The sequence below is a fragment of the Gymnoscopelus braueri genome, assembly GCF_963280865.1.
Source record: "Gymnoscopelus braueri genome assembly, chromosome: 2".
Lineage (NCBI taxonomy): Eukaryota > Metazoa > Chordata > Actinopteri > Myctophiformes > Myctophidae > Gymnoscopelus > Gymnoscopelus braueri.
The window spans coordinates 15350042-15362077 of NC_137604.1; the positions used below are offsets into that span (position 1 = coordinate 15350042).

Genomic DNA, 12036 nt, shown 5'->3' on the forward strand with positions numbered 1-12036 from the left:
CCGATTCTGCTAAATCTCTTCTAAATCCAAACAGTTAAAAAATAAATAATAATAATACTATGTTGCTACATCAGTCGAACTTTTTCATGTCAAGGACCCCCAAAATGATGAATGTATTTGGCCGCGGACCCCCATCTCAAAATATTTTGTTCCAGGGACCCTTAGAAGCAAAGATTTGAGTTAATGTTAGCTTTAAAAATATATATTAAACAATTTGCACACATTTTCAAAAGTTTTCAAAAATAGCAGATCTACAAGCTCATAGCGTGGCACTATGTACGAAATCTTAAAATGACGCCGACTTCTTGTTGTGTGTTAGGCAGTGTGTTAGGCAGTACTATTATACTGGAGATTCTATGTATCATCTTTACCTGTACCTGCTGTGTTGTATGTTACTGTACCTTTGTAGTTAAACATTACAGGCTGTGAAAACAAATATCCCTCTGGCACAATGAAGTGTAATCTAATCTGATTTCAACTGTCAGCTCCAGAATAACTTAATAGACATCCAGTTTCCAGATAGCTTGGAAGCTTTCAAGGGAAGAAAAAGAATGAAACAACCTTGGAGCCATATTACTTATACTTCTGATCATCACTCACAAAGCTTGTGTATAATAGTAACAAGATAGTTGATGATGATGTCTGTGTAAGTGTGTGTCTATTTTTACGGCGTGGCTCAGCGGGGGTCTTGAAAAAGAATGAAACAACCTTGGAGCCATATTACTTATACTTCTGATCATCACTCACAAAGCTTGTGTATAATAGTAACAAGATAGTTGATGATGATGTCTGTGTAAGTGTGTGTCTATTTTTACGGCGTGGCTCAGCGGGGGTCTAGCCATCTTTAAGAGGGTCTGTGTGTCTGTCTGTCCGTCGGAACTAATCTCGCTAACCACTGGATGGATCAGCGCCACATTTCTTGAGCACAGTAGGCCAAAGTACATCCACTTTTTTCACGTTTTATACTTTTTTAAATTGCAAATTGCGTGTTTTTTAATTTTTTAATTTTGTAATTTTTCATTCAAATAAATTATCTGATTGGGTTTTTAAACCCATACGACAGTTCTACCAGTAGAGAGCAGCAAATCGACACATTGATGACCTCGCTGGCTCACTCGCCCCCTCCCAAACAGGCTCACGTCACATCCGGTCATAACCGGATGTGACATTTTCGACAATCGTTGATCGGGCTAAATTACGATGTGATACACGACTACGATGACTGATCGTCACCCAGACCAAAGAGAGTAGACGTGGACCTCTCCGTTCGTTTTTTATACCGTGTGAAAAACCGTGACTTTCCCTATTCTGGCCGAAAATGACGGCGGGAAAAAAATTAGAACCGGAAACGGAATCTGCGTCATGAAACCGGAACCCAATGAGTCTGAAGGAGTCAGGAAGCGAAAGTGATCATGAAAAATAAACAGAATAGCACGACTACAGTAAAAAGTAAAAACTCGGGATTTCTCGTTCTGGCACTGAGGGTATTCAGGAAAACTCGGGATAACTCGGGGCGTGGCACTGAGAGAGTTAATTTTTATAATGGAAGTCAATGGAGCTGGATCAGGCCAAAACCTATTATATCCCAAAGTTGGAGTTGGAGTCATATGTCCTAGAGCGGGGGTCTTCAACAGGGGGTCCGGGACCCCTCAGGGGTCCTCAAGCGTTACTACAGGGGGGCCACCAAATCTTTGTGTGATTGGAACTTTTACATTAACCTCTTCAACCCTAGCATCCCTATTCTGGGGGGAACATTTGCAGAAAATAGCCGATCTACAAGCGCGACCTGTGAGATTGTAGATCGGCTATTTTTGGCAAAAGGGTTTGGTACAGAGACAAAAGTTTACTTGAGAGTTTAAGCGGTTAAATGTCTGAAAATACACATTAACATGAATCCAACATATTAACTGATTCACTGCCAATCACGTCGATCTACGCGAACCTATTTAAAGCCGCCACGTGCCAATCGCGTAGATCTACGTGATTTCTTTTTTTTTTTATATCTTTTTTTTCTTATTTGACCCAAAGACCAAGGAGATATGATTTTTCGAAGATCTAGACTCCTATCCACTTCCTTGTTAACTTAAAACTTAAAAATTCTGTATCTCGGCTCCTGAGTACTTTTTTTTTTTCAATGAATGAAAAAAATATGAAAATACCTCTGGCAGTTAATGGGTTAATAGAAAAGAAAATGTGTAAACAAAAAAAAATAAGTAAATTCTATTCATCTATGAAATCTATAAAAAAGTTCAATCTGCGACAATCTTATACAATATGTAGTGGGGGTCCCCTGCTTCATCTCTCTCTCAGCTAAGGGTCCTTGGTCTGAAAAACGTTGAAGACCCCTGTCCTAGAGGACTGACGTCATAGATGGCTGATGTCACAGACTGGTCACATTAACTCCAAGATCTACATAAGAGCCACACCGTTTCCCTTGTGGATCCCAAGATCCACATGATTCTTGTTCCAATACAACAATCACTCATTAATACCTAATCACTGGATCAAATGCAAAGAGTCCGTCCTCCTACCTGTTGAGGGCGTTGCACATCTCTATGGTAACCAGGACAGACAGCGCCATGGTCATGGGGTAGGGCGACTCAAACACTGAACACTGGACTCCAGCAAACTCACTGTGACCCTCGCTGCACTGGAGGTAGTGGGACTGCAGGAACAACACAGCACAACGCAACGCATTCACCGCACTTGTTGATAGAAATTATTTCAACCACATTAGCCCAAACTCAAACATACTGTCAGAATTATCTAAGCGACATGTTGTGACCTTATAGATTGGCTATTTTCGCTATTAGTCGTTGTGCCACCTAGTACATAGCGTAATAGGGCTGGGAAATATATCGCAATGTAATGATGCAGAGACATTATCTTTTAGCATCTCAAATTGAGAAACGCATCTGATGTGATTCAGAGGTGCAACATGGACTCATTAGGGTGAGTGCTTTGAGAATAGTAGACCAAAATGAGGTGTTTACCAGTTGATAGGACAGTTTAACACATAAGGGTTAGTAATTAGTGACAGGACAGTCATAATAGTTAGTAATTAGTGATTGGACAGTTTAACTCATAAGGGTTAGTAATTAATGATTGGACAGTTTAACTCATAAGGGTTAGTAATTAATGATTGGACAGTTTAACTCATAAGGGTTAGTAATTAGTGACAGGACAGTTTAACTCATAAGGGTTAGTAATTAGTGATTGGACAGTTTAACTCATAAGGGTTAGTAATTAATGATTGGACAGTTTAACTCATAAGGGTTAGTAATTAGTGACAGGACAGTTTAACTCATAATAGTTAGTAATTAGTGATTGGACAGTTTAACTCATAAAGGTTAGTAATTAATGATTGGACAGTTTAACTCATAAGGGTTAGTAATTAGTGACAGGACAGTTTAACTCATAATAGTTAGTAATTAGTGATTGGACAGTTTAACTCATAAAGGTTAGTAATTAATGATTGGACAGTTTAACTCATAAGGGTTAGTAATTAGTGACAGGACAGTTTAACTCATAAGGGTTAGTAATTAGTGACAGGACAGTTTAACTCATAAGTGTTAGTAATAAGTGACAGGACAGTTTAACTCATAAGGGTTAGTAATTAGTGACAGGACAGTTTAACTCATAATAGTTAGTAATTAGTGATTGGACAGTTTAACTCATAAGTGTTAGTAATTAGTGACAGGACAGTTTAACTCATAAGGGTTAGTAATTAGTTGACAGGACAGTTTAACTCATAATAGTTAGTAATTAGTGATTGGACAGTTTAACTCATAAGGGTTAGTAATTAGTTGACAGGACAGTTTAACTCATAATAGTTAGTAATTAGTGATTGGACAGTTTAACTCATAAGGGTTAGTAATTAGTGATTGGACAGTTTAACTCATAAGGGTTAGTAATTAGTAACAGGACAGTTTAACTCATAATAGTTAGTAATTAGTGATTGGACAGTTTAACTCATAAAAGTTAGTAATTAATGATTGGACAGTTTAACTCATAAGTGTTAGTAATTAGTGACAGGACAGTTTAACTCATAATAGTTAGTAATTAGTGATTGGACAGTTTAACTCATAAGGGTTAGTAATTAGTGACAGGACAGTTTAACTCATAATAGTTAGTAATTAGTGATTGGACAGTTTAACTCATAAGGGTTAGGAATTAGTGACAGGACAGTTTAACTCATAAGGGTTAGTAATTAATGATTGGACAGTTTAACTCATAAGGGTTAGGAATTAGTGATTGGACACTTTAACTCATAAGGGTTAGTAATTAGTGACTGAGGTGTATACCAGTTGATAGTAGGAGACTTTGGGTCCATCATGGGCGGCCATGAACCACCAGGCTGCTGCACCTACTGTGGCTGCTCCCACGTAGCCTAGAGAGAGAGAGACAGAGACAGGTGGAGAGAGAGAGAGACAGCCGGTTATCACAGAAACAGAGAGGATGGGCAGAGTTGAATCATTTTTATGGTCTGGCTCTTATAGGGCGAGTCGTCTACTCTAGAAAACGGAGGGTCTGTGTGTGTGTCCTATTTTTTTACAGCATGGGACCTAGGGGAGCGAGCGGTCTAAAAGAGGGCCTGTGTGTGTGTCCTATTTTTACAGCGTGACACGTAGGGGCGCACAGTCAAGAGGGTCTGTGTGTGTGTGTGTGTGTGTGTGTCTGTGGGCCCGCGGCTAATCTCACAAACCGCCGGCATGATCAGCTAGTCTCAGCTTGTTTTCCAAGCTGAGACCAATTATTTGTAAACAAAAACATAGACCGCGAGAGCACCCAGAGGTTGAATGTAAGCGATTTCCCCCAAACCAGTTATTTTGAGGAGCGCTCGTTTTGATTCACCCAATTGAGCAGAGCAGGCGATGGTGTCGAGCGTCGCTGAGCACATCTCAGCTAATCACAGCTATTTGGGGCAGGGTTTTGAGGACAACTGGTTTGGGAGTCACAAATAAACCAAGGAGTATAGATATTTAAAGGAGGAGACGTCGCCGTACACATTCTAAGCCTCCTTCCTCCGTACTGAGTGGAAAACTGCAGCCAATAGTTTGATGGAATGCATTTTTTATACTTTTAGGGTGTATTTTTTACACTTGTTCGTCTTTTCCATTGCAGCGTATTCTGATAAGGAATATATTAACCTAAGTGATTGATAGTTACAGGTCTGTAACTCAGAGAGTAATGGAACCAAATGGACCCTTGCGGTTCCATTTGGTTCCATCTGTACACTCGCCGAGTTCAATTAAAACTGAGGATTTTACATTGTAGACTGGGGTCCCAGGGATAAAATAATCGTATCAAATAGGGGTCTGTGGGCTAAAGAATATAAAAATGGGGTGGGGGTCCTTGAAATAAAAAAGGTTCGAGAATTCACTGAGGTAAATTGAGGCGACTGAGACTCACATCCAATGATGAGGTAGCGAGTGAACAGCCAACCAGAGATGAGGGGTTCTTTGGGGTTGCGAGGGGGGCGGGACATGATGTCTAGGTCGGGGGGGTTGAAGCCCAGAGCGGTCGCTGGGAAGCCGTCTGTAACCAGGTTGACCCACAGCAGCTGGACGGGGATCAGCGCCTCGGGCATGCCCAGTGCCGCCGTCAGGAAGATACTGAAAGAGAAGAGAAAGATAGCGAGGAGAACAATTATATCGTTGCTGTTGGGCAGAAACCTCTTATCTCCAGAATCCAAATTGGTGCGTTTTTTTTGGTAAATTAACGCCCTACTTGATCATACAACAGCGTCACGCAAAGGCATTCAAAAGTAGCAGATCTGCAAGCTCGAGGCGCGGCCCGAAGCCTTTCAAATAATCAAATGATGTAAATTCAATGTGATCATTTCTTTCGTGGCAATTTATTTATACAGTAATTAAAATAAATTATCAAAGGAAAAATAAACACGCTTCTTGATTATTTGAAAAAAATCATCAATAGAATAATCACTAAGAAAATAGTTGGAGCCCTATTTCAAAATGTTACAATGTCATTTATTTAGGTGCAGTTTGTATTAGTTTATTAGTTTTTATAATGTTTATTAGAGTTGATATTTTGTGATTCCAGGTTTTCTGCTCCCCATAGAAGCTATGCCATAAAAAAAAAGAAAAAAAAAGAAATGCTAATGTACAAGCTAACAATGCCTTGCGTCCCGATGCGTTGTGAGCTTGTAGATCAGCAATTCTTTTCAAGGTTTTACGTTTTAAAAAATTCTAACAAGAGCTTCTCCCCGAGTCCTCACCAGACCACCTCTCCTATGTTGGAGGAGATGAGGTATCTGATGAACTGCTTCATGTTGTTGTAGATGGCACGGCCCTCCTCCACCGCCGCCACGATGGTAGAGAAGTTGTCGTCCGCCAGGATCATCTCCGAGGCCGACTTGGCCACGGCCGTGCCGCTGCCCATGGCGATCCCGATCTCCGCCTTCTTCAGGGCGGGGGCGTCGTTCACGCCGTCACCCGTCTTGAGGCGGCGGCGAGGGAAGGAAGGAAGGAAGGAAAAACAAGATCATTTGAATGGAATACTTAGGAAAAAGTCATGGAAGGTGGAGCATTCTGAGAGCTTCCTGAGCTAAGTTAGATTCAAAATGTCAAAACCGGCCGGATTGACCGCTCCGTCACGCGTGTGTTAACCCATTAACCCATTAACTGCCAGAGGTATTTTCATATTTTTTTTAGCCAGTGCCAGAGTTTTTCATTGGAAAAAAAAAAGTACTCAGGGGCCGAGATACAGAATTTTTAAGTTTTAAGTTAACAAGGAAGTGGAAAGGAGTCTAGATCTTCGAAAAATCATATCTCCTTGGTCTTTGGGTCAAATTGGAAAAATGAAATATTATTATTATTTATTTTTTGTTCACATAGATCTACGCGATTGGCACGTGCCGTGGCGGCTTTAAATAGGTTCGCGTAGATCTACGTGATTGGCAGTGAATCAGTTAAGGCCGATTCTACAAAATGTCTTCTAAATCCTAGCGCCCTAACCTATGTTGCTATATCAGTGGTTCTCAAATGTTTTCATGTCAAGGACCCCTTGACATGAAAAATGTATTTGGTCGCGGACCCCCCATCTCAAAATATTTTGTTCCAGGGACCCCCCAGAAGCAAAGATTTTAGTTACAAATGTTCGCTTAAAAAACTATATACAGTATAAAGATTTGCAAAAATATTCACAATAAATTAAAAAAAAAGCAGATCTACAAACCCGTAGCGCTTGTATATCTGCTATTTTCGAATAGCCAAAGAAATCTTACAATGACACAGATGCGTTCCCGGTCTTAACCCATTGAGACCTGAAGCCGATTCTACATGTCTCCTAAATCCCAACAGTTTTCTGGAAAACTTATGTTTCTATATCAGTGGTGCTCAATCTTTTTCATGTCAAGGACCCCCAAAATTATATGTATTTGGCCGCAGACCCCAGTCAAAATATCTTGTTCCAGGGACCCCCCAGAAGCAAAGATTTGAGTTAAAAATGTTCGCTTTAAAAATATATAAAGATTTGCACACATTTTCACGATTTTTCAAAAATAGCAGATCTACAAGCTCGTAGCGCGGCACTCGGTGCCGCGCTACGAGCTTGTAGATCTGCTATTTTTGAATAGCCCAAAGTGTAAAATAATGCTTTTTAGCTCAAATCTAAAAATGACACAGTTCCAGGTCTTAATGTGTTAATGTGTTAACGAGGTGTTGTCTCACCATGGCAGTGATCTCGTCCAGACTCTGCAGGTACTCCACGATGCGGCTCTTGTGCGCCGGCTCGACGCGCGCGAAGCAGCGGCACGTGCGGCACGCCTGCCGCTGCTGGTGGGGGGGCAGCTCGTCGAACTCGCGGCCCGTGAGCCCGCCGCCGTACGGGGCGCTGGCGCTGCCCGCCTCCTCCTCCTCCTGCTCCGTGATGATGCCCACCCGCCGACAGATGGAGAGGGCCGTGCCTTTGTTGTCACCTGGCCGGATGGGAAGAAAAAGGAAAGATTTACCCATCTAGTGTTAGGCCTGTCACAATTACTACATTGTTACATAATCGTCTAAATCTCAATTATTTGAGATAATCGCAATTATCTTGGCACAATCGTCATAATCGTTCCTATGTTGAAAGATTTTCACACATTTTCAAATATTGAAAAAAAAGCAGAAATAGCAGATCTACAAGCTTCCAACGCGTCACAAGCTTGTAGATCAGCTATTTCTGTTTTTGGGCGGTGAAACCGCCCCTATAAGTGAGGTTTGGATATTTGTACAACAAATCCTGCGCTGTGATTGGCCAAAAATGTACCCCGCCTAACCCTGCACCGTGATTGGCCAATCACAGTCTATTCAGGACTGTGATTGGCCAGTGTCACATGACACATGTGCATAGCCCTATATAAGAAACCATAACTTAAAAAAAAACATGAATTTTTTTTTTTAAAGTTATGGTTTCTTCCATCATAAAGAGTGTTTCAATAAATGTATTTATTTTTTGTACATGATTGGTTGACTTCATTCAGTATTGTGATTAGCTAGCAAGACACCGCCCACTTCACACAGGGTGTGATTTTTTTTTTTTCCATGTATAAAAATGTGCAAATATGTCAAATTTCGTAGTAAATTTCAGTTATTTGTCATATTAGCCCTGTGCAATTTTTCATTACGAAGACAAAGGCTTCATATGTTCCAGTGTTTCAATGCCAAAACACACAATTAAAATCGGTAATCGCAATTAGAGTGACAATTAATCGTCAACTTAAATTTGTAATCCTGACAGCCCTACTCTGTGTGCCTGTATCTGTTGTTTTTCCCCTTTTTCCTCCCAATTTAGCCGTTATGACAATTCCCCCTTCCTGTGTAATATTCCCTGTCATTGCCGACTCCTACAGCGCGTCTGAGGAGGCTGTAGGCGACCACATGTCTCATCCGATACACATGGAAGTCGCTAGTCGCTTCTTTTCACCGGATAGTGAGGAGTTTTACTGTGAGGGTGTAACACATGAGGAGAGAACATGCTATTGCTCCCAGCTCTGCTCCCTGCTGATCAACATGTAGGAGACAATAGTACAGTAGTGACAGAGACCAAACTCTCCACCTGGTTTCCCCACAATCAAACACAACGAGTTGTGTAGCATTCAAACCCTTAGTCTGCACAGTGATTACCCCGCTGACTGTATATTGTGTGTATGAACGAACAGACCAGAAAGAACCATAATAATAAGCTTAGGAAATGCCAATCGACCCCTCTGACTGCCTGTGTGTGGAGGCAGCTACTCGCACAATCACACATAGCCCCCCACACTGTGTTAACGGACATAAACACATTTATGCATTATGTACATGTAAAATACGTAGGGTAACGATACATTTCAACAGCGATACGATACACATCACGATACATGGTTGACGATACAATACATGGACGATATTGGTTCATTCATGGCGATAGGATACGATTCAATGATTTAAAATCGATACAGTAACTATTTGGCAAAGAAATTCAATCTGTGTGAACGTGTGGATAGCGCAGGTTTTTTAAGGGAAACATTTATTATTATGGATATAAATAAGTAAACACAGTGATTGTCTGGCAAATACATGGACATTGTATTTGAACACATATGGACCAACCCGCACCTTGACATGAACACAGAGAATACGCATATTTATTGATAGACCAAGTGTGGCTATATGGAATGGAAAAGTAATTAAACCCCTCTTTCTCTTTTTTCTTCTTAAAATTGCTAAATACAACGCACAAGTGCTTAGTATCAATACAATCGATTATTTACAATGAAAAACGATTCGATACCGATTATTTGCATTGCAAAGCGATACAATACAAAGTCAAACGATACGATATGTTGCCGTTTACATTTCGATATACTTCGATTGTTGACATTAAAATCGATGCATCGATGCAGTTACTGTATCGTTACACCCCTATAAAATAGATATGTACAGACATAGTCCACACATACATATGGACAATATTTGGAAGTAGGAACAACGCACACAGCACCTTAAGTTCCTATACATACTTTGCCATCTTTCTTACTGCTGTTGCTATTCTTTATTATTTCTTTGTTATTGGTGTTATTGCTGCTACTGTACAATGTTGAAGAACTAAAAACTTTACTCTTGTGTATTCTTAGGCGTTAAGAATAACAATCTTGAATGTTTGTGTTTGCGTGCGCGTTGCCCTACCTGTGATCATGATGACCCGTATGCCGGCCTGTCGACACATGCGCACGGCAGAGAGCACCTCTTTCCTGGGGGGGTCCAGCATGCCAACGCAGCCCACAAAGGTCAGGTCAGACTGGAGGGGACAGGAAGGGTTAAGATGTCAACGATCAGCAATGTCTGTACTGTGGTTCAACACCTTTACACTCCAATATTACAACACCTCATCTACGTAAAACCCATGATATACACCTACGCCTAGTAGATTCCAATCATTACATAATCCATCGTTTACTATATCATCGTTGTCGAGTGGAAACCTTGGATGTCCAAAACTTTTCAGGAAATGGGAAAAAATAACCTGTGTTCCAATGGATTCAATGTAGTTATTATTTTGTCACTCTCGTTAACACATTGAGTGCCAAATCGCGTAGATCTACGCGAACCTAAATAATTGCGCAGCGCACCAGTCGCGTAGATCTACGCGAAGTGGTCTTTTTTTTTCTCCGCAGGTTCACATTTCATTGTAGGCCTCGTTCGCCACGACACATTTCATTGTAGCACCACCGGAAACGGAATTATCCGTATCCGGAGATTTTCGTTCACATCCGCCTCCACTCTAAAGCGGAAACTAAATCTCCATTTTCTCGGTTGTTGTTTTTCTCACCGCTGATCGCCGTTTAACATAAAGCGCTGTAGCTTCAAAATGGACGATTGTCGATCGAAACGGTCTTCGCTGGGCGTCTCACACAGCTACCCTGTGTGTTTACAAACAGTTGAACGTGCGATTTTAACGGATTTAGCAATGTCTGTGGCGACGTGAAAAAATAAAAATAAATTAAATAAATCGCTGGCACTGGTGAGTACATTATGATATTAAACTCTGGCGTGGAATGTGTTAATACTTATTAAATATTCAGCTGGCATCCCAATTTTGGGCTAGGGTTAGGGGAAAACGTCTGTTCTACAATCTCACAGTGTGCGTCACATTGAAATGCAATGTGAGCTTATAGATCGGCTATGTTATACCTATGTGACACCATCATACAATGACGGTTTGAGTAGTAAATAGCCTTGGAACCAACGGTTCCAGACCCCATGTGGCTCATAGGCCAGGAGCCCATCTCTTGTTCCTGTAGCGTAAGGCAGCTTGATGTACATGTCCAACCCCTGGACATGATGCTAGTATGTCGCTGAGACTTACCCTCTACAGCCCAAACCAGAGTTAGGCAGTGGGTACCATAATTATATAGACCCTCCAGAAAAACGCGGGCAAAAATCCTTGATTATGCGGGCTAAAACTCTTGATTATGCGGGCTAAAATCCTTGATTTTGCGACGAAATATTTGTTTTTTTGGCAATTTTATGCGGTGAAATTGCGGGAAGTTGCGAAATATGCGGAAAGTTGTGAAATATGCGGCAATATGCGGCATATGCGATATGCGAAAAGTTGCGAAATATGTTAAAAGTTGCGAAATATGCGGAAATATGCGATGTGCGTGCGATGCGATGCGCATATTATGCGATGCGATGCGGCCTTTTTGAAAAAACGTTACCCCCACATAATTATGCGCCATTTTGCTGATTATGCGGTAAATTCTGCAATCGCAAAAACGCATTTTTCTGGAGGGTCTAATTATAGTCTTTGGTATCGACTCGGCCAGGGATTGAAGCCGAACCTCCCAATCTCAGGGCGGACACTCTTAAGAACAAGGCCACTCAGGGGCAGGTCGACATTATTCTTTAGCTCTCTTTTAGCTGTGTAAATTGGGCGGATCTGCAATGATACACCAGTTCTCACACTGGCTCACATATTGCCACGTCTTTGAACATAATGGTGTAAAGCAGTGGTTCCCAACCTAGGGTCCGGGCCCCCCTTGGGGGGGGGCGC

At 41.3% G+C, this 12036-nt stretch overlaps 1 protein-coding gene across 1 annotated transcript in view; it reads right to left on the reverse strand.

The window, feature by feature from the left end:
• Nucleotides 1-12036, reverse strand: part of LOC308103354 (sarcoplasmic/endoplasmic reticulum calcium ATPase 2) — a 43812-nt gene that overhangs the window by 5099 nt on the left and 26677 nt on the right. Inside the window, exons 16-21 of the mRNA XM_080453282.1 lie at nucleotides 10170-10281; nucleotides 7692-7939; nucleotides 6239-6459; nucleotides 5413-5615; nucleotides 4305-4390; nucleotides 2532-2665 (exon numbers count right to left, since the gene is read on the reverse strand). Coding sequence (XP_080309408.1) covers nucleotides 2532-2665; nucleotides 4305-4390; nucleotides 5413-5615; nucleotides 6239-6459; nucleotides 7692-7939; nucleotides 10170-10281 — 1004 coding nt within the window. The remainder of the gene's footprint in view (nucleotides 1-2531; nucleotides 2666-4304; nucleotides 4391-5412; nucleotides 5616-6238; nucleotides 6460-7691; nucleotides 7940-10169; nucleotides 10282-12036) is intronic.